At 37.2% G+C, this 23,703-nt stretch overlaps 1 protein-coding gene across 1 annotated transcript in view; it reads left to right on the top strand.

Annotated features, from left to right (window-relative positions):
- The window catches only part of LOC129258510 (myosin light chain kinase, smooth muscle-like), a 36,903-nt gene that overhangs the window by 7,053 nt on the left and 6,147 nt on the right, over positions 1-23,703 (top strand). Inside the window, exons 3-19 of the mRNA XM_064098883.1 lie at positions 3,222-3,515; positions 4,034-4,115; positions 4,602-4,942; positions 5,251-5,709; positions 7,529-7,828; positions 8,212-8,310; positions 8,952-9,149; positions 9,714-10,065; positions 10,517-10,788; positions 14,119-14,235; positions 15,357-16,034; positions 19,613-19,894; positions 20,307-20,636; positions 21,162-21,252; positions 21,757-21,960; positions 22,376-22,717; positions 23,527-23,679. Of these exons, the coding sequence (XP_063954953.1) occupies positions 3,222-3,515; positions 4,034-4,115; positions 4,602-4,942; positions 5,251-5,709; positions 7,529-7,828; positions 8,212-8,310; positions 8,952-9,149; positions 9,714-10,065; positions 10,517-10,788; positions 14,119-14,235; positions 15,357-16,034; positions 19,613-19,894; positions 20,307-20,636; positions 21,162-21,252; positions 21,757-21,960; positions 22,376-22,717; positions 23,527-23,679 (4,594 nt within the window). The remainder of the gene's footprint in view (positions 1-3,221; positions 3,516-4,033; positions 4,116-4,601; positions 4,943-5,250; positions 5,710-7,528; positions 7,829-8,211; positions 8,311-8,951; positions 9,150-9,713; positions 10,066-10,516; positions 10,789-14,118; positions 14,236-15,356; positions 16,035-19,612; positions 19,895-20,306; positions 20,637-21,161; positions 21,253-21,756; positions 21,961-22,375; positions 22,718-23,526; positions 23,680-23,703) is intronic.

Here is a 23,703-nt window from a genome sequence, read left to right on the forward strand (position 1 = left end):
TTTAACCGCGCCATGTCTGTTTTCCCTCACACAATGAAGCACCAGTGAGGAGGATTAAACACCACTTTGAGAAATGTAAACGTCTGATTTGCGAGCTTTTATTTGCTCTTCTTTGTAATTTAGTGAATTTCCGTAAAGTGTGAATGCAAAAAAAAAACTATAGTAAAAGATGACCCGTGTGCGAAATGCATAGAAGTAAGGATTTTGTGGCTGTTTGTAGTTCAGCTCAGCCTCTGACACTGATCTCTTTGATGTTTGTAATACTACAATATCGCGGGATAACATCAGAAATGGAGAACTGTTGATTCTTTTAACCCGACTTACTGGATATTTTGGATGCTTTTTCTGGCAACAAAGGGAATAGGTTCAAGGGAGAGGGCGTGAAAATATTTGGGATGGAAAGATGCGGTGCGGGTGGTTTGTGGGTAGCTCCTATTCTCCCTACAGATCAAAACTGGAAATACACTGTTGTACTTATGCAACGAATAATAATTGTGGTATCATATCTCCATGGTGAGATCTTTGTCTGATACCAAAGGAAGAACATATCCATATGGGATGATGTGAAAGAGAAGGACTTAAACATTTATTTGAGAGGAGAATTATGTAGTTTTTGAGGGGTGTAGTAGATGAAAAATGAACGGAACTTTTATCAGATTCCAGGTTTTCTGAATAATCCATGCGTCCGAATTACTAATGTGGGATTCTATTTTGAATGCCAATTTGATATTGAAAAAATTAGGAAAATACAAAATGGGAGTTGAAGAATGATCGGAAATTTTGAACAGCTGCTGGCCTAATCCTTCAAATCAACTTTACCTCTAAGATGTAAGCACGCTCTTGTTTCCAAAATAATATTTTCTTAAAAGCACAACATGTTCCAAGGTCAATGTATTTTGATATCATCCCTTAGGATATTGCACAAGACATATTATATTATACAAGGGAGGGTCCTGGAAAGGGTGTGTTAGGTTTCAGTGAGTCCTGTTTTTAACCAAAATATATAGAACATTTTGAAGGATGGATTGGGGTAAATTTGTATACTTGTTTGATCTGATTTGAGGGGAGTCCTTGTTTTAAGGTCACGGGATGTAACTCTTCACCTGTTATCTCATTTCCACCCTGCCCCCCCCCCCCCCATCTCCCACCCTCTGCTGAGAGGTTCACTTTTGTAATCACTTTAATTTTGTCACTTTTCAAAGTTTCTTTTTGTTTGCCTGTTTGATGTTACCAACACTATCTTCCTCACCTTGCTTGCCCGAGATTCTAGATTATCACATCCCCGGATCACATCAGAAACTCTTTGATAATGATCCTATCTTTGTTTTTCCCCTCAAAAATAGAAATCAGTGAAAACAAGTGACGAGTCTGGTTGTTTTCCCGCCATTTTCACCCCCACAATGGTCAACGTCCCATTTTGCCAGAGATAACAAATATCACTTTTTATCCGTAATTATCATCTTATTTAAATACTTCCGAGTTTTTGTATTGTCGAGCTAATATGGAGGCTGAATATCGATTTCACAAGGTGTGACTCATTATTTCTTTGACCACTATAAACTGATAATTCTCAGGATTCCCCGCAAAATAATCTGCGATTGCACATCAGCATTACCAGAACACTACATCGTGATTTATTCATCAAATAATGAGAAAATCACGTCTTTAAAGCAGACAGGAAAATCCCAGACTGACCGATGAATAGACAATAGTTTGACCATGAAAACACCCCCTCTTTCTGAGATTACATCCAGTTTTGTATTGTTTTGGGTGGATGAGTCAGTTGACCAAGAATGTCTACAAGAGATTGTTAGTAGGGTCATAAAACACTTGACGTACTATCAACATTCCGCCATTAGCCATAGAGATCTCATTAAGAATAGTTAACGAGCGTTGCGGACATCGCTCTGATCGATGAAATGATGATAATCGCTACATAATCCGACATCGTTGCTCCCAATATTGTCGTTAACGGTGTCACGTATAACTCAATTGTACTCGACAGGTGATAAACTAAAAGAAGGATAAACATTCTCCTATAGAAAATTAATAATGTTTATGAAAAAAAAAACACGGAAAAGGTCTTATTAAATTATTACACGAATAAATGTAATGCTATTTATAGTGCATGATAACAATTAAATGTTTTATAATGGAGATGGTCTGTGAATTAAACAAAATGAGAAACGTTTTTAAAGAAATCCCGAGTAGGTCACAAACGTACTAGACTCGCATGCTGAACAATCATTCATAAATACAACACCAAATCCATTTTGATTTTAACCTGCTTATAGTGCTTTTCTGATATATTATTCCTTTATTAGTCATCGGTTGGGTTAATCATAGCCGTAACCTTATGAATTTGAATAGAAGTCCACCGAAATCAAGACCTGAGTCGGAATACCCTTTCAGCACAAAATATCCTTCAACTTTACCTGACGGTTTACTGTGCTTGGGGTATGGTATTTATATCATAATAGATGTCAAGTCAATGAGCTGTGCATTGATCGTACGCAAAGGGTACTAAGGCAAATGCACTTTTATCACGAGCATGAAAATATTATGAATATACCAAAAAAAATAGGTCACCATTATGCGATGGATCTAGTAATATCAGAATATTGCGGCACACAAGCTGGTATGTTTTGAGTTGAGAATGAAGTATACTGAGAGAATGGTGGACGGTGTATGACTTTGATTGAACTGTCAAGCCATGTCTCGTTAAACTGGACGGATATCCCATGACAGAATGATAATACGTGGAAAAACAACATCGCGAATGAACGAGAATTATGTCAATTATTTTCTATAATTACTTGGTTCGCAATAATGCAATCCATTCCGTAATTTCCGTTAATGTGCCAAGTTTTGTACAGAAGAGCTCCCTTGAGATTTAACAGATATTTTATAAATAGTGCTTTAGTTAATAATTGTGAAACTATGGATAAACAGACCACGTCGTGTATGAACAATATTTCTATGGACATATGACCTTTTTCATATCTTTTTACAAACGATCAACACGATCAAGAAAAGGAGTAACATGAGACAAATTCAATTTTGTTTCCTTCTGATACTTGATATGAATGTGGTTTCCTCCTTCAATGCGATAAAACGTCTGGAATTAACTCGAATCTTCTCTTCACTTTCTCATTTCCTCCCGAAAATCTGTTCGTCCTTTCTGTCTCCGCCTCTCCCTTTCGTTCTTCCACTCTCCACAGCCAAGCCGAAGAGACCTCCCTTCTTCCTTCAGAAGTTGTCCGACTGCGAGGTCCACGAGGCCGGTGCTAACGGCCGGCTTCAGTGCAAGCTGGACGGTGCCCCTGCCCCCGAGACCAGCTGGCTCAAGGAAGGCAAAGCCCTTCAGGAGAGTGACCGCGTGCACTTTATCCAGAGTGACAACGGTATCCATGCACTCATCATTGATGACGTCACTGAAGATGATGATGCCATCTATACCTGCATTGCTAAGAACAAGCACGGTCAGGTGTCCAGCTCTGCTGAGCTTATTGTAGGTGAGTTTCCAAAAGTAGGAAGTCATCAACAAGGAAACAAGATTGTTGCCAACCTTGCTTTTAAGTTTATAGGTAGGCCTGCCAATGTAAAGGAAAACAATTATTCAGTCCTTTAAAGTGAGTTTTGCTAATACAAAGCACCTCCTTGTGAATAATTAAAATCAATGAGTTAAAAAAGTGTAATTAATAATAACTGATTCATATATGAATCAGTTATTATATGAATCAGTTATTTATATTAATCGATCGATCGATACTTTAAGAACTTATAAGTTCTTAAAGTATCGATCGATCGATTAATATAAAAGTTAGGGTAGATTTTATTCAATCAACATTTTTCATTGGACATGTTTACACGGCACCCCGATTCCACATCATTCAGACTCATACACTAAGGAGCTTTGAAAGCTCCTTGCTTACACCCTAGATGACACGAAGTGTAGTTAAAAGATAATAAATGAGCGTAATGATTATTTTGTAACATGTGTTTTATTCATTTTCTTCTTCAAATCTCCCAGAAATCGACCTTCCGTCAAAGAGTGAAGTAGACAGTTTGATAGACGGATCTCTTCATATAGACGTGGATGATATACAACCAAGGTAGGTAGTTTTACAACTAGTAGTTATAAGAACTGTAATATCCTAAATCATATTTACTGGTTGCCCGACTCTTCATTGCAACGGTGAGAATAGTGGTTTAATGGAATTGAAGATTTCTTGCAGATTGAAACCCCCTGTTCGTTTTTTAGATGTTTTCAAGGAAGATGTTCTGCCTTTACCATGTATCCAAATTAATATCATGGATTATGATACCGTTTCACGGAATCCGTATTCCGATCGTTCAAGATTTATTTTGATTTCATTTTATGAGAGAACAATAATGTTCATCCTACGATCTGTCTGCATTCGTGCAATGACTAGGGCAAATTCACCATGAAATAACGATCATGTTCTTGCATTGACCATTCTCCAATTCAAATCGTTGTTTGGATTTTATTGCAAACTCTTATGTTACAGTGCCTGCCATCAGACGATATATTTCATTGATCCTATAAACAATATTAACTTGATCTTCCCCTTCTGCAGCTCTGTGACCGAGACGCCACCCATCGCTGTATCCTCACCCGCTGCAACTAAGCCTACAGTATCCGCCCCTCAATTCTTGGACAGACCCAGCTCGGTGACAGCAGACCAAGGCAAATCCGCACGATTCAGCAGCTCAGTTTCGGGATTTCCCCTTCCCGTAGTCACGTGGGCCAAGGATGAGAAAATCCTGGAGGATGAAGGAAGATTTGAGATTTATGATGAGGGTAGAGAGTTTATCATGGAGATCTTTGATCTTCAGCCAACGGATGAGGGGTTGTATACGGTCACTGCCGAGAACTCTGCAGGCAAAGCGGCGACTGGGGCACAGCTGACCGTCAACAGTAAATACGTTTCCTTTCTTCGGTTTCAGTTGCCAAATCATGTGGATACCGTCTACTTTTTAAAGCTAAAGATATGTTTAGGTATCATTGAAAGTATATTGAAGTTTGGACATAGATGAATATCATATTTCGAGAATATCCAAGAATGTAAATGGAAATAATATATAATGTATACGAGAGACAGGTATTGCAACAACTTGTTAGCATTGGACTGGCAATTCAAATGAAAAAAAGAAGTTTGTTGGTTGTTTAATGTTACTAAAAATAATGCAATCGATTACTACGTTTTTACTTTGTTTTTTTTTTAGGGACAAAAGCAGCTATTGAGCAGCCTCCTCCTCCAGCTCCTTACACGAACTCATTGTCTTATTCGGATGTCCGTCATGACGAGGCAGCATCTTCAGAAGACGTCCCGTCACTCAAGTCAGAACAACTCATCCCAGAACCCATCGCCACCAATCCTACAGCCTTCCAGCCACCGTCTAGGATCCCGCCAGAGTTCCTGGCACTACCAACCCAGAGGACAATCACTGAACCCAACTCTGCCAAGTTCAACTGCCGCGTGGTGGGTGATCCCAAGCCCACAGTTACGTGGAGTCGTAACAATGTTGTCCTGAGTGATTCGGGGCGGTATGAGATCTATGAGGAAAAGGATGACTTCATTCTGGAGATCTTTGATACGACCACTGAGGATTCTGGTGTGTATGTCTGCACTGCAACCAATCTGGCTGGGCAGAAGCTTGCCGAAGCCAGACTCACTGTAGAGAGTAAGTTCTTCATAGTCTCCCAAACGTAATTAACAAGTCAAAGGAAACATGTAGACATAAAAAGAACGTTGGAGAATGAGGAACATCGTAATGTTATAACTAGTTACAATAAGCTCACTGTGAGATCACTGATTACGTATTGTCCAGTGTTGTCGTCAGTCTCTTTTGATCATGCCCGATTAAAAAAGTTGTAATGATTCATATATCCTTGATTACAGCTGACAAAATGAAGAACATAAAAAGGAAATTAGTTAAAGTTGAATTAAGAAGGGGGTGAGTTTCCATAAATATAGGTTCTACATACAATATATAGTATATATAAGTTGTTCAAACACATAGCATGTCACAATAATCCTCTGCCTTCTCGATATTTTGCTTTGAAAGTCTATGAAATTAGCCACCTGTCAGAGCCCGAGAGACGAGTGTACAGAAAAGTCACTCGGAGTGTGACGTCACCGGGGGGAATTTAGTATAAGAGGTGCCTGAATGTCATACAGAAATGCTATGCAGAGAGAGAAAGATATTTTACAATTTTTTTTCAAAGCAACTCAAATCAAATAAATAGGACTGATATGTACAAATCTTTACTTTCCCTGTATAAAAAACAGTATGAATAACCACCATGAACTCTTCAATCATGATGTAAGATAGCAAACAGTGAGTTATTGAATGATATTTTCACTATTTCTCATTTATTTTATCACGATGTTCAATCAAGTGAGTAGCTGGAAAGTAATTCCGGCGGCTAGCTCAGCGCGCGCTGAACGCATAATACTAGTACACACAACACCCAGGCTAGGCATTGAGTGTACTGTTATGGTCTGGTATGTCGACTTAGTTCATGGCCGTGCAGCGATCCCCTGGCGTTTTTTCTTCTTTTCTTTTGTCTTTGACTCCACTTTTATATCCTCTGGATCATTTCCACTCATAGCTCATTCCACAGAACAATCTTGAACCAAACGTATAGTATTCTTTCTCGGCCTTCTGAGTTGTTTTCTATATTTAATTACGCTAGGGGTCACCGTCACACATACAAACGCAATTCGGAAGTGAGTTGAAGACAGAAAGATATATAGTAATTAGTATACATCTCTATGGTTGAAGACAACAAGAACGGTACGGTAGCTCGACAGCTAGCTGCGCCGGAGCGGGCGGCCGGTCGGCACAAAGCAATTCCGCAACCAACTGTGTTTTTTTGCAAGAGCCGCGTCACACGCGGATAAATATGTCATAATAACACGTCTGCTACGTTATCGACTGGTGAGAAGATCTCGATCAAATTTTATATTATTCACCTTGAAATTATTCCTTTAGGGTCTATGGTATCACTCTGAGGGAATTCACATATTTGGAATAATAGTACGGCCACAAATATTTTAATCATTTCCTCTTTGCAAGTTCTATGGCTCGCAGATACAACTTCAACTGCAGTTATTCCATATGAAGGAGTACGTGCATAGTACACAAAACGGCACTGCCTTGATTACTACACCGGGACCGAATACCCCCCGGTGACGTCACACTCAAAGAACACCCGTCTCGGTAGGCATTGCAGGAGCGAACTCAGGGAAAATGGGTAGGGATAAATCGTTCAAATTCACTATTTTGAAAAAAGAAAATGGGGGGTCGAATCACCTATTAGTGTTTGGGGGGTTGTAAGGTTGCTATTAATGTAAATATCTCAATATTTGGAATCGTCTTCTTAATTCAACTTTAAGAATTGATAATACACATTTTTTCATAGCGACTGGTTTACAAATAGATTATCTAATCAATGATGCTGTCAATAATGCAATTTGATTAATTTCTTTCACATAAGGTTCTGCCCCAAAGGGTACAATACCTGAATTCATCGAGAAGATCAGCGGTACTGCCGTGGGAGACGGAGAATCCGCAAAGTTCACCTGCAAGCTTCGAGGTATACCGCCCCCTAGCGTTCACTGGTATTATCGCAACCAGGAGATCGTCGGTAGCGATGAGGTGTATGAGCTCCACCACCAAGAAGAGACTGCATCTCTGTGTTTACCGGAAGTGTTACCGGAGGATGAAGGGGAATACTCGTGTTCGATTAAGAATGATATGGGAGAGACATCATGTAGTGCCTTCCTGAAAGTTCAAGGTATGTTCAATTTATTACACCCCCCCCCCCAAAAAAAAGGAACTGAAGTAGTAGACAAACAGATGCTGAGTTTGCATTCGCTGGGAGACGGCAAAGGTCCAATCTTTCCTATTTCCTGCATTTGTTTACTGGATTTTCAAAGATTTTCAAGAAGGGGTCATCTTTCTTTGTCTCTGTCTTAGAACGTACCGTCTTGGATGTTAAGTTGCTTTTATCTTGCATCTATAAATTTTAACATTTAATCAATCGTCGTTAATCAAAGCAATCGCAACGTTTTATTTAATTATAGAAACAAAAATAAAAATGATTCAAGGAACGTGATTCGTCCTATTGTCTAGTTGTTTTGGAGTTTTCATTTCCGTCTCTTACTTTCTCTTCTTTAGCTGCATCCCCAAAATCAACGATGCCAGAATTCGTCCAGAAGCTTAAAGACATCCAAGCCATTGACGGAAGCCCACTGTCACTGCCTGTCAGAGTCGCAGGTATTGTTACCCTTTTTGAACAACTTAATTTTCAGATGATCTTTGTAGGTTTGCATGGTGGAGTTTATAATGTGGAGAAGGTTCACGGTTCACCATGTGTAATATGAAGAAGGGAAGGAAATACGGGCAGAAAGATTGAAATGGAAAGACGAGATAGGATGAAAAGAGAAAATTTGAAGTATTCTTTTCTTGAAAGTGAGTGAAGTCCTGAAAAGGACTGTAAACCAGATGAGATGAGCTGAATATGGCTTGAGTAGTAGCAGGTTGAAGTGAAGTGTAACTTAAATTTCATTCATGGTTTTTTCATGCACCGGGATAATTTGTTTTTCAATAAATGATAAAATGTAGGGTATTTCAAAAGATGATGAAGCATCGTTCGATTGAATGTGTTAAAGAATTAATTTGAATCCTATTTCTACATGTGAGATTTAATTGGTTTTTTGAGAGCTACGATAACATTTGAATTTCTTCATTTGCAATAGTCCGTACAATATGATATGATTAACAACAAGTTGAAGTGTTTAGATCTAATTTCTTCAAATAGATTGAGTTGGTTCTTGTTCGGGCAGACACGGTTATCTAAAATGTACATGTAATCAGAATTTCAAAATATTCAGAAATATTATCATTTTCTAATTAAGGTTCACCTGACCCAGACGTCCAATGGTTCTTCAACAAGGAGCAAATAAAAGAAGATAGTGATTTCAAGTTTGTTCGAGATGGAGATAGGTTATCTCTGGTCATTGCTGAGGTTTATCCAGATGATGCTGGTGTCTATACGTGTAAGATCTTCAATTCGGCGGGTTCGGACGAGTGCTCTTGCAAGGTATTCGTTCAAGGTACGTTGACGTTTATGTGTACCTCATATTAAGAGTTTAGAGCGCCACCTTGCGTTTATACCGATAGTTGAAGACTAGTGAAATGACACAAATAATGATAAGGAATAAGGAATGAAACATTAGTTAATTCTCATGAAAATATCATTAAGACTACACGACTAAATCTATAAATGAAGTAGTTATTATTTCTTAATTCGGCGAGAAATCATGTTCAACCACAAACTGGTCAGGAAGCCAGATTGAAAATAAATCAACAATATTATTTTGGGGAAAAGGTGGATTGTTTTTTTACATTCATTTCGTCATTGATATTAAGAAGGTTTTTTTATGGCAAGCAAAATATATATACATTCCCACGGAATCTAGAATCGAACGAAGCTTCTGAACTTGCAGCTCTTTACAGCAAAACGTCAGAATTATCTGATCAGAAGGCAAAATCAAACAAAATAATATTATTATTGTCAGGGATATTTCTTTCTTATTACTTGGCAAACCCGATTCTTAAAAAGAATTAAATCATGCGACATTTCATTAAGATTGCCTAATGTTCTGTTTATTCGACAGAGAGTGACATCGACGGTAGCCCGCCAAAGTTCGTTCAAAAGCCCCGTTCCATCAACATCGACGAAGGAAGCAGTGTTACACTTTCTTGCAAGATCGACGGCGAACCTCTTCCAACCGTTACCTGGATCAAAGATGGCCGATCTATCGAACCAGGCCGAAGATTTAAGATGGAGTCTTCAGGTATCTCCGGCACGACTCGTTCGCTGAACATCCCGACGGTTCTAGCTACCGATGCGGGTAGTTATACTTGCGTCCTGCATAATCAGTATGGAGGAGAGCAGTGCAGTGTGAACGTGGTGGTTAAACCACTGGAAGATGAACAGACCGATTTCAGATCTCTTCTCAAATCAAGGTATCTATTTTTAATAACGCAAAAAGTGATACCATTCGAGTCGACTTAATAATTGTGGATTTACAGAATAATTCAAGGATCAGAATGCGATTGATTTTTTCTCTTAAAATCTGGTTTCATTCATGGCAAAAAACGAAATTTGTATCAACATCCATCAAATATAATACGTGATTTTGATTACTGAAGTGTTGACTGATATCACACTATCGAATATGGTTATTGTTTCATGTTATTGCTATTCCTTTGCCCAAAGTATATTTCATCGAATTGTTGTATAATTTCAAATAGATCGTCGAGAGATCAAACCAAAAATCTGACCAAATTTGAAATTACAAAGGCAGATCGTTTTGATGTAATGTGATATATTTTTAAGGAAGGAATGGCTATTAAAATCACTTTATTTCAGAATTATATGTATTTGGCTTTTTACCTTTTCTATCATACTCTGCAGACCTCGACTCCAGAACATCTCCAACTCACCCAACAATGTGTCGAGCGACAAGAGCGAAGCGGAGCAGGTGGATTTCCGTCATGTATTGACACGCCATGTAAACACCAGAAAGCGTCCCGTCTTCATCAAACCGTTACAAGATATCGAGGTCGTTGAAGGCGAGTCTGTGACTTTCGAATGCCATGTCGATGCTATCCCCGAGCCGACCATCATCTGGACTGCGAATAAAAAGGAGATCAAAGAATCTAAGTACTTCCAGATGATCTATAAAGGTAAGACATGATGATTCCGTGACATCAATACACTTTCCGATTTTTTTAATCACAAGGTAGGCTCAGAATATGGACCTGTCAAAATTGTCACATGGATTACATGCAAATTTGTTTTACTCAACAGTTATATGGTTCATATTTTAACCAACATCGACTTTGTTCTGAGACTCTTCCCTTGTGTTCTGAGGATAATCCTTTTCATGATTTTAAAAACTTGTCTCGTTATGAGGTACGGTAATATTAAATGATAACAAATAGCTGTTTGTAGTTGCTAAAATATTACTATATTATGTTGGAAAGTAAAAACTTCCCTCGTATGATAGTGGTTTGTTGTCAAAAAGGTTAGTGATTCTGCCATGTAGAAGACATAAATGATCAAACTAAGTTTTACGATCATCCACCTCTAATATTTATTTTCACTGATTATGATTGTACCTGAACAATGTTGGATAACGTTGATGATGGTTATATTAAAAGATGATAAGTTAACCCAAATTAGGCCGAGCTATTTTAGTAAATGGTAGAGCCCAAGTGGGTCTCGGTCGTCGATTGCGAAATCGCGCGCTCATATTGCTTCTGACGTAATCTACGAAACATAAGAGCAATTGTTTTAATTCGGGATTTCATTGATTATGCTAAATTTTGCATGTAATCAGAATTCTGCCCTAAATTTCAATTTTGATAATTATTTTGCTTCCTTGGGTTCACGGGTATGATGAACATACATGTAATTATGGACGTATTTCACTATATAGGCCTACTTTGAAAGTTTAGATTATTGGTTGATTTCGAAGTTTTTGTTAAGGGACATCGATATTTGAGAATGGTATTTGAGGTTTTCTGAAAAATTAGTGCGATAGTTGAAACTGTTTATTTTGAGTTTAATAGTGGATATTGTAGGTGAGCTTGATGAGTAGGAAAAAATATTTTCACTACTTTTCTTACTGAGGCAGACCAATGTGCTTTATCGTTATGGATGGTTTTTAATTTCGTTTAAAACGCTGTAGATCTCGATGATATCTTGTTCTTTTTAATCTATTCAGTAAGTCTCTGTAGGCAAAAAGCAACCATTGCGTCTCTCTCTCTTCCTTTCTCTTCCTTTAGCATGTTTAGGGAGGTTCACATTATACAAGCTATGCTTTTGAGTGAATCTCACATTTCCACCTTTTTTCTATTTAAATTATATATTATAATCTGTCTACAAAATGCGCCATATTTTGTATATATTTTTATATGTTAATTATCATTGATGTTGAATATAATTATAATGACAATGATTTGTATCGTTTATATTTGTTATAAATATATACAAATGATTTGTATCAATATTTATGTCATTTCTGTTGGAAATAAATTTGAATCTGAATGATTTGATAGCAAGCCTAACTTAGGCCAAATTGATGAGATTGTTGACTGTTAATGGGTGTCGAGTCTAAAATATGTAATCATGGCAATTCATGGTTACGGATGACGATTGGACTGATTAAACACGGAGTGAAACAATGGACATGGTTTAAACATTTTAGTCCACAATACACCATCCGTTGCGACCTAATCGTCTAATAAAATGCAATAGCATTTGATATGAACATTCTAACCTACAAAATTTTAAGGATAGAAGTTCCGAATAGTGGTATCCATTTTTTCTACAAAATAACTTGTAAAACAAGTATTAAAGGATAAGATAATTCTCAGACTTGTTCAAGTAACATTCATTATCATATTGATATGATTACAATACTGTCTGTGTGACCCAGAATATTATTTAAATGTTTGTAATAAATTAGATTATTTTTTTAATACGGCGCCATTTTCCGCCTGCGAGAGCCCGAACTGTACCGATTCTCACAAAGTGGGTCTCTACATGATTCTACTTCCATCAGTACTCGAATTGAACTAATATGGTGATTGATTTGCAGTTGTACTTTAGCAGGTTAATCTAAGCCTGATATAGAAGAATTAATTTAAAGGGCGTGCGATATCACAATATAGGACTGGCAGGTTGGGAACCCCGCAGGGGTGTGATTTCTCCCCCCTCGGGGAGGTAGAGGGGTGTAGCCATGTGTGAAGCTTACACGATGTCTTTATTGGATCGCGATCAGGGGATGATTAGTCGCGCTTCAAGGCTACGCGTCATTACTTGCCGGCCTGTAAACTAATCATCAAATCGGATCTGATTTAAAGTTCTCCTCTATCTCAATACTATGTGCATGTGAATTTGTAACTAAATGTCAATATGTCACCATACATACATGAATTAAATCTACGTTTAAAAATAGTATGTCTCCGGAGTGTCCCCATGATTCTACTTCCTTATTTTAATGTCACCATTCATCATGTCCATGACATTTTACTTTCATTGGTAAATTTCTGCAATGTTCAACTCTTGTTTTACCAACCACATGATTTGTAGTGACCTGATTTATTTATAAATTGCTACAATGAAAGTAATTTTGTACCCCGCTTTCAGGTCTAAGTTGATATATGATCCACTATTACGGGTTCCCTTTTACCAAGGGGATTCAAACGAAACTGACATTTATTAAGTAATAGTGAAATGTAGATATCCATTATGGTTTGAACCTAGCAATATGAAATAGATAATCGAAACTCATGCAGATCGCATGTTTTTTTATGTTAACTGATTGTTTACTATAAAACACAGGCTATTGGAGTCAAATCTATTTCTCCCAGGCGTCAGCTTGTTAGGACAATCTTTATGCGATTGTCTTTAATTTGTACTTTTTGTACAATGATACAGTATGCATCGACTGTCGATTGAAATATACGTTTCAAGAGTATCGAAAATAAATGACAAAACTCCTTTGAAAAGACTATGCACTATGTGAAGTCTTCTGAGTTAATGGGATTCTAAATTTCCATAGTTCTTTCTGCAGGCGGCTTGTAGAGAGAGGGATATTATTCTTCTTGACATCTCATTTCTGTATGTGAATGCAAGAGGATAAGTCTGTCTGAACCATTAATTTTATACCTTCATTTTAACTGCAAGGGAGATTGGAGATGTATATTTTCGTGTGAACTAAATTGGTACATCATTTGGAATTGCTATTGATCTATATTTCAATACGAGATCGTATATTTGATTTATGCTTTCCATTGTTAAAACTTGTAAAAGATTAATACTCCCGAATTAAAATTTTAGAAAGCGTCATTTTGTATTTGTTCAGTCATGTTACGGCAGTCGTGCGGAACAGCAATCACATCTATTCAATGGGGAAATAAAATGCGGTAAAGATATCTTTTATCATGATGATTTTAGACAAGGTGATTTTCAACTGTATCTTTTTGATGTTTTTTTTTTTTTTTTAGATGCGGTAGCAACGCTCCTCATAGCCGAAGCTTTCGCTGAGGATGAAGGTGATTATACATGTACTGCAACCAATGGAGTCGGAACAGTGTCTTGTACCGCAGAGCTGACTGTCCAAGGTAATGTTTATAATTGTCGTTCTGTTCTTTATTATATAATGTGTGATTTAAAAAAAATTATGTTTAACTTGTCTATAAAGCGAATTAAAAGTTGTTTTAATAAGCACTGCAATTATTCTACATGATTATCAAGTTTTAGTAGAGGTCCTGAGTGCTTTTTTATATTTATGAATTTCTTTTCTGCATAAATATTCACTTTTTGTTGTTGTCATTCTCTCTATATTAATATACATTCATAATGTAAACCCGGTGTGAAAGGAATTTTCCTAACGGAAATAAACATTACATTATAATATATTAATGCTATTATTGACTTTCTACTGCTCTCCAGTGATTTACATTAATTCAATTGACAGTTTTCTATACCTGATGTGTTACTTTGTCATTTTGTCGTTGCAATGTTGTTTCCTTATTACTTTATTTTTATCATGCGAGTCGTTATGGTCATCAAATAAGTTATCTTTAACTGGTCATTTTTATCCTTTCTGAAAAATGATTTAATCTCTTCTCTCAATCTCCTTCACACCATCTAAACATAATCAAGTTGAACATGATGAGTTCGACAGAAGAGACGGTCAATTATGTATACACTCGAAATTGTAGAATGTCATAAAGTTGTAGCGATATTATAGAATTCTATTTTTCGTCAATCTTTGGAAGGCTAACTCTGCTAGAGAATTATGAAAAGTGAAAATGATGACCTGAAATGTTGTCGTCATGATGTCCAATTACCTTTGAACGACTAGGTAATACAGTAGAGAAGGTGGCACACTGGGGTGAATTAGCGTGGGGTTAATGAGGTCTACCATCAACAAGGATTATTAGACCGTGTCTGACAGCCAGTGCCTCAGGATGTCTTTAGAAGTTTTATATTAAATTCTGAAAACATAATTGAGGAGATGATCATTTTGTCTTTACCTGGAGAGCAGCGCCAGATTTATCGAAGACAGCAGGCATATGGTATGAGGCTAGGAGCAGTTGTCTGTGGAAAGAATTGCAGTGAAGGAAATGGGTTTCGTCAATCATATTTAACGTTGAAAATACTTGAATGTAGATATATTATTAAATATTAAATATATTTATTAATTCAATTTGGTGGTTTGTCATCTTGTAATTTGTAGATGAAGAGAATGTGAACGGTCAGGGATTATCTATAGAGGAACCAGCTATAACTCTTCCTCGACCAAACGACACTCCCCGCTGCGTTATCGAGAGTGATTGCACTCACGACAAGGTAGCGTCAACCTTCAACGTCAGGCTATCCAAGGTAGTCAACGGAACACCGCCCTCACCGCCAGCCCCAATACAACACAACACGAACACAAACAATAACAAGGAGATGATCTCACCCCCGTCTGAAGTGCAAGAGATATCTCTTTCATCATTCAACAAGACGTCGGTGTCCACCGAGGAATCCGCATCAGTGTCCACGCTTGATAACACCGAAAGTTCCTCGGACTATCCCGCTCCTGACACTGCTGATATCGTGAACGGAGGCTCCACCGCTCCTGCAATGGATCCACCTTGCTTCCTGGAGCCTTTGAAGGACACTGCCGTCCTGGAGGAGAGCTCGGCCATGCTCAAATGCAAAGTGGTCGGAGAACCTGAACCGGAAATATACTGGTACAAAGACGGGGTAGAACTGAAGGATGGTAGGAAATATAAACTGGATTTTCCAGATGATGAGGTGGCAGTGTTGATTGTGAAGGAAGCCGGTCTTGAAGATGCAGGGGAATACACTTGCAAGGCTGTCAACTCAGCTGGAACAAAGGAAAGCAGAGCAGAAATAATCGTTGAAGGTGAGTTTATATGATCATTTATTGTTATCACTATATTCATGTACAGCTTATTTCCCAAAGTGACGGAAGCGTTTACAAAATAACTTTAGAAAAAATATACAATAGGCCTATTAGAATCCATAAATCTGGACTGTGTAAGGAAATCTATCAAGATATATTGATTCTGATACGGTGAAATTTTCATCTTCCTTTTTTTATTGACGTTATAGGCACTTCTCTTTTTTTAAATGTATTTTGACTTAGACCTACTGACGTTTATTGAAGTGGCCGAGAGCTCAAATTTATTGAATTGATGATTCATATTCTTAACGTTTGATCCAAAATGAATTTAGAAAGATATATCAAAATGAGAATGATGATCAAAGGCAGAGTTATCATCATACAAGGAAAGTTTATTGTTTTCGTGCAAATATACACACATAATTATGACCATCGAAATCTCAAAATGTCGGATAAAAAATCCTCTTGACAGGTAAAACGCTGGATTTCAATATCATGAACTTGATGAAAGTTTTGAGGGATTTTGTGACGATTTGATTTTATTAAGTATCATCACATCAACTATTATTCTCTGCTATAAGTCTACCGAGATTATATTTATTTTCGGACAGATGATGCCTTTTTTATTAGTTAGCCTGGTTTTAGTTTTGTCTTTTTTTATCATTAATATTCATCGGATCCTATCCATTGGTTCGTGATAAAATGAAACAAAAAGACATGATTCATGAAAAATCTGTATGATAGCAGCGCGAAAATGCTCAGTTCTTAAGATCAATGTGAATAGATAGCGATGTGGATGAATAAGAACCGTCAACATGAAGATAGTGTGTGTACCTCTTATTACCCCCACGTCTTAGCATCAATATTGACTCAATGATTTTATCATATGCACACCCTGTCTTGTTCTGATCGCAAAATAGATGCACTACTGTCATTCACAATGTCGATTGTACATCTCATTATACTGTTATAACTCACCCCCCCCCCCCTGTCTCCCCCTTAAATTATTCACAAGATTCATGAGACCTGGATAAAAATGGAATTGTTTTCTGTCTAAGTTATTTTGTATATACATATTTTTTTATTTCTTCAAATTAACAGTTGTTGACGATTCATTTTAATCACTATTAAATCGTTGATCTATCCATGAACTGACCTATTCTAGTTTGTAGTACTTTTTTTTCTTATGTTTTCAAATACGCCATTGATCGTATAATTCTAAAATTACCTAATGTTTATAATAATGTGAAGTAGGGTATATGGCTGATGGTATTCTTGAAATATATTTGCTCATTTGTAAAGATTTTCCATGGACTGACCCTTAGTTATTTCATCTATTCCTATATTCTAATAATATACGATTGCTTCTTACGTTACTAGTCCTCGAATTGATGTGTTTTAAAAAGAGTATTCTCAAATCCAGTAAATGTTCTTGTGAAAACCTAGAAGAACCTTGTATAAAATTTGAAAGTTATGTCTCGCCCATCATGCCCATCTTGCTGATACAATCGAGGGTTACTGTGTCAGTTGTTAGGGAAGTTTACTGAAGTCATTAGTGGCTCAATGTGACGTGACACCGGTGACAATAGATTCAATCGTATATTATACAACCGTATTAAGCTTCGGGTCAAAGTTAGACCATGGACCTATAGGTCCATGGTTAGACAGAACATTTATTCGTTGAACTTGTATGGTCATCCAAAATAAATGAGTCGCCATAGTGTCTTATTTATTTACAAAGCACACCAATTTAGATATAGCGAATAGATAGAAAGGGGTCGATAAAAAGTGATACCGTAAAACTCGACTGGCATCATCGGGTACAGATTAGACGGACGAAATGAAATCGAACATTAGGGAATGTTTTTATTCCTTGTGCTCTTCGTCATTTTCGAAACTTTTGGAATCATTTTGAAAATGTGTCTTCTATCATTAACTCCTTGCGACACTTCCGAACCGCGGAACCGCGGCGCGTTTGGCAAAATTTTGAATCAAACTAATTTTGTCGACCTTTGGATTTTTATGGATACCAAAGTGTGCCCCCCCCCCCCCGACATTGCTTTTAGTGTTCCGTATATTCTATTATCAACCATCCTCCACCCCACCCTTTCTTTTCTCTCCCTCTTCTGAATTCTCATTCACAAACGATTTTTTTGTCTTGTATATTGTTATTCTTTTTTCCTTTATATCTGCCATTTATTCATATTTTTTGTATTTTGAAACCTTATACAGCTTTTTTTTTAATTAATGCTATTCGGTAAATTGTAATTCTATATAACCTTTCATGATAGCATGTGTACCTACTAGGAGATAGTAAGTTTTTATGTCGAGAAGATGACACTAAGCGTCGATTATCGGGTTGTAATCGTGGATGCAAACATGTAAACACTAGTCAATTCTTAGAGTGCTTTAGTACACAGCGCGTGGAAGGATTTATTGTCTTTTATTTCACCTTAAAGGTACTGAAGAGTGAGTTTCGACATTGATTTGGAACAAATCAAGTCTGAATCTCGTAGTTGTATGTGTCGAAATTCAATACTGACAGATGAGTGTTTATTTGTACCAAATTATGACATGTGTTATTTGGATAAATAAAAGAATGTGATTTTTGTTTTCCTTTGGCGATTCTCTTATGAAAGACAGCTACAGAAACTTTAAAATATGTAGGTGTACCTACCATCTATATACAATAGTTTGTTCTGTATATAAAATGCTATCCACGTTTATTGTTTTTGAAAGTTATATTGTGATTTAGTGAGATTTATTTTCTTTTATGAACCCCTCTATTTCTCTTTCTATTTCGCTTTTTCATTCTCTTTTTTTTTTTCAGTTTCTTTTTCTGTCCTCTCTACATTTCCTTTCTTTATTGTATTGACAATTATTCATAATTCCAATAATTATGTTCATTTTAGTCATCTCTTTTATAGTGTTAAACATTGATAGATCACATTATCTCAATCCCTAGAATAGATCGATAAAGGTCATGCTACAGCTTCTTTGCAAAATAACAGTCTACTGGGCAATATTCTTTTTTATGAAGGGGAATCGATTGAGGCAAGTTAGGCGAATGTTTAGCTCCGAGTTGTTTTCTTTTTAAGTGATCCGACCTAGCTATGACTAGCACTGACCACTTTACATCAGCCATCATTTGGATACTGACCGAATACCTTCACGTGTCTTAGCTTTCTGTCGTTGTTGGTTTGGACACTGACAAGAATGAGAATAACCTCGGCAGGTATTTTAAAAAAAATAAAACTTTGAGCATATTATACAATCTACGTTAGTTATTGAAAGCGCTGTGCTATAGAGGGTAACGGGGGGGGGGGGGGGGGGCAAGAGGGCATTTGCTCCCTCCTATTGAGGATTGTTCATTTGTTGCCCCCCTCCACTTTGTGTCCACCTTTGCCCCCCCCCCCCGCCAAAAAATGTTCCTTTGGCCCCCCCCCCCCCCCCCCACAGTTTAAATATCCCGGTGCCGCCACTGCCATTGTCCCCTCTGTGATTGTTCATTGGGGCCGGGTAAAAGAATAAGGTGTTATCTAATAATTCTTATTTAGTCGTTTCTCTTTACCTTGCAGCTCCAGCATGTATAAAGGATGCCCCTAAGACCCTTCAGGTCATGGCAGGTCGTGACCTTTCCGTGACCTGTCACTTCGTAGCCATTCCCGAGCCCGATGTTGTGATGTGGAGTAAGAACCGCAAGACGGTCCAAGAAAACGATCGTGTTCGGATTGATGATACGGACACGAGTACGACGTTGACAGTGTCGAAGGCGACGCATGACGACGGTGGTCGTTATAATCTGTTGGTAGAAAACGACCTCGGCTCCGATAACGCTGCCATCTACGTTAGTGTATTAGGTAGGATTTTTTTTCATGAAAATACAGTTTCATATTTCATTTCCCTCAAAAATATTTTTCGGGTTTTGTAATAATGTAGGGAAAGTCACAGGATGATGAAATAATTATGTGCGCTTTGATCTTGGGATGAAAATATAAATGCTATTATCTTCATTTTCGAAACCATTTTTGTATTGATGGTTAAACAATAAATTTAATTGAATTGAAAGAGAGATATTTTGTATATGGAATCTGCGGAATATGCCTTTTCTGCAATGTACTATAATATCGATCAAGATTTTTTGGCGGTGAAACAGCGTTTTCTGATTGTATTTGGATGCTCTAGCATTCACGTACCTTCCAAAGGTCGGACTCTTTATGTTTTTATAAGCGCATCATATGATAATCATTATGATTATTTTGGTAATTGCAGACAAACCCGACCCACCAGTCGGCAAGCCCATCGCATCAAACATAAACAGACAGTCATTGACGCTTTCGTGGACGGGGTCGAGTTACGACGGTGGTAGTAGGATTACTGGCTATGTGATTGAAATGCGAACCGTCGATGACGATAATTGGCAAAAAGCTGAAGTCGTATCGAACACATCACACACCATCGACAACCTCAGACCGGAAACCGAGTATCTCTTCCGGGTTAGCTCGGAGAATGAATATGGAATAAGCAAACCAGGCCAAGAAAGCGATCGTATACTGACAGTTGTTGAAAAGAAGGAGGATATGAGAACGACAGTAACAGAAAGTAAGACAGATTGGATTCTTTGAAGAAATAATCATTTATTTGTTCTTGCAATATTGTTGGTATGTCTACTTACCATGACCAAGCGTCATGTTCTCAAAGAAAATGATTGAGTGAAATAAAATGTTAGGTCTACTAAATCTAAATTAGATGTGGAAAATCTACACAGGGGGGTGTTTTTTTTTTAATTGATTTTTTTTCTCAACTCTTAAATTGCAAAAGAATCTCCGTATGTTCCTATTCCGTTTGATAATATACTTTGGAATTTAAGAGAATAGGAAGAAAGTAGATCCTGTGTAGATTTTCCGCATTTAGATTTGTTTGATCAAACGCAACTATTTGAAAGTGAATATTGGTCATTTATTCTGAATAATGAAGTTGTAGGTATTCTTTTGTTATTTTTACTGTATGTTTGGATGAAGTATATCCTTCAAAAAAATCTTCCCTTGTTTGCGATGAACATTGCTATGAATATCATTTGACAACATAGTAAATGATACATATATTTTTCCCTTGACCAATGTTTAGATGATGTGGAAGAAATTGAATTCCGTCACGTGACCATCAAATCGGATAAAGAATTTTCAGAAAAGTACCAGATCAAAGATGTCCTCGGAAAGTAAGTATAACTATATATCTCTTTCATAGAATACCCATTCTGAGAATGACCCGATGGCGGTTATAAGTGAATATTAGTAACACCTTCTTTCTTTTTAATATAAACCATTATAAGCTGTCGTTTTGAGTGGGTTGTTTTGTAAATGAAAAGACCTGTTTCTTAATATTACGAAAGTCGCCGCCGATTATTTGTAATTTACATATTCATCTTCAGTTATATCAGTCATTTGCCCTTCCCAACCGGACGAATATCAAAATTTTGTTGTTGTTGTTGTTGTTATTAAGGTAACTCAATATGCATATTCATTCCACCCTATTAGAAATGATGACTGGCTTAAACTGTATTGTGCACTTTCTAAAATGGAAACAAAAGTTTGAATATACTAAATGATGGTTGATATCAGAATCAGAGAATCTATCAACGAAAATAAGCAACGTTCCTTCGCCCGATGTTGCCCTTTACTTCACTAACCTTTCTTGCAATGTCTCTGTTTCTCGCCATCAGAGGGCGTTTCGGAACGGTCCATAAATGTATCGATAAGGTGACTGGCAAGCCATACGCAGCCAAGATGATTAAAACCATCAAGAGCACTGACAAAGACTCGGTCAAGAATGAGATTGGGATCATGAATAAGCTCCACCATGCTAAACTCCTGCAATGTCTAGATGCCTTCGAATCGCCTAAACAGATGATTATGGTCCTGGAGATGTAAGTTATTTTAGCTCTTCATAAAACGATCAAAGAATAAACTTCAAATTGAAATTTAAAAACAATATACGTATAGAGAAAATTTACTAAAATCATATAGACATGATATATTGAAGACACGATGTATTTACGAACGCAAGAGACCTCTCTTACCAGCTGTCACTCATTGTCACGGCGGCCACCATTTTTGGATGGTGGGAATGTTGTTGTTTTTCAAAACATATTGGTATTGATTGAATAACAGGTTGGGCTTTTTTTGTCGTTGCATAACTTTTAAAAAGATAATTATGATCTACAGCAATGTAAGAGCTAGATGAGACATAATTGAACTGTCCCTAAGCGATGATGAGACATTCACCGGGATTACATGGTTTATTTTCTTCTTTTTTTAATTTTCTAAATTTCCATATTTTAGTGTGAACGGCGGAGAGCTCTTCGAGAGGGTGATTGATGACGACTTTGGGTTGACGGAGAGTGACGTCATCGAATTCATGCGTCAGATATGCGCAGGAGTACAACACATGCACTCCACAAATATTCTACATCTAGACCTCAAACCAGAAAATATCTTGTGCATAGACAAAACGGGTAGCCGTATCAAACTCATTGACTTTGGCCTAGCAAGGGAATTCAATCCAGCTCAAAGCACAAAGGTCATGTTCGGCACACCGGAGTTCGTAGCCCCGGAAGTAATCAACTATGATGTCATAGGTTTCACTACCGATATGTGGAGCGTTGGTGTCATCTGCTATATCTTGTAAGTAACAGTTCATAGATTATTATGATTTAATGATTGGAATTAATAATACCAGAACATTATTTTAGTGTATTTCTCACGATATGCATCTTTGGGATAGATAAAAGAATGATTCTTCTTGGAGAGTCCGAACTAATTTGATGTAGATACCTTGTACCTTGTAGTACTGAAGTAGCTGGATTTCTATATTTTTGTTATACCGAGATTTTTTACCTGACTGCTAAGAAAGCACGAATGCCTGTGAGCAAGCAACCAGTGGACCAACGGCCTAAGGTCCTCTCCGAGGGACCTGGTAATGAGGATAAATGCCTTACCAAAGGGCACTAGCTCACCACTTTGGAATCGAACCCGGGTCACCGGAATCCGAAACCCCCGCTCTACCGACTGAGCTATATTATTGCGTCATACCAAAAATTTATGTCATTCAATGAGATCATATCAGCAAACATTACCTCGTTTTGAAAATACATGTTTTAATTTTTTTTCATGATTCCTACTCAGGTATAATTTTATCTTGGAAGCGAAACCGTTGCGCATACACGTCGAAAATTGAAATCAATGTTAATGATGATCGAATTAACCATAAACAAATTGAATACGAAAAAAATATACATTTATATATATATACTGAAGATTTATATATGAAAGATATCAGCCCGCCGAGGGCCAATTGTGTTTTGGGTGATAAATGAATGTAGTCCGTGACGTGATCGGCAAATTCTTTTGAAATAGAACGAATGATAGAATGTGAACCTTCTTTGATATTTATCTTCGATTATGAATGTCTTGCATTTCTTTGATATATATAGATTAAGTGGATTATCACCGTTCATGGGTGATAACGATGCCGAGACATTGAATAATGTCACACTAGCTGAATGGGACTTTGAGGATGAAGCTTTTGATACTATCTCAGAAGATGCGAAGACATTCATTGAAGGTCTCCTGATCCAGAGGAAAGAGTGAGTAAATAAATTACAATTCAT

This window comes from Lytechinus pictus, chromosome 1 (genome assembly GCF_037042905.1).
Source record: "Lytechinus pictus isolate F3 Inbred chromosome 1, Lp3.0, whole genome shotgun sequence".
Classification (NCBI taxonomy): domain Eukaryota; kingdom Metazoa; phylum Echinodermata; class Echinoidea; order Temnopleuroida; family Toxopneustidae; genus Lytechinus; species Lytechinus pictus.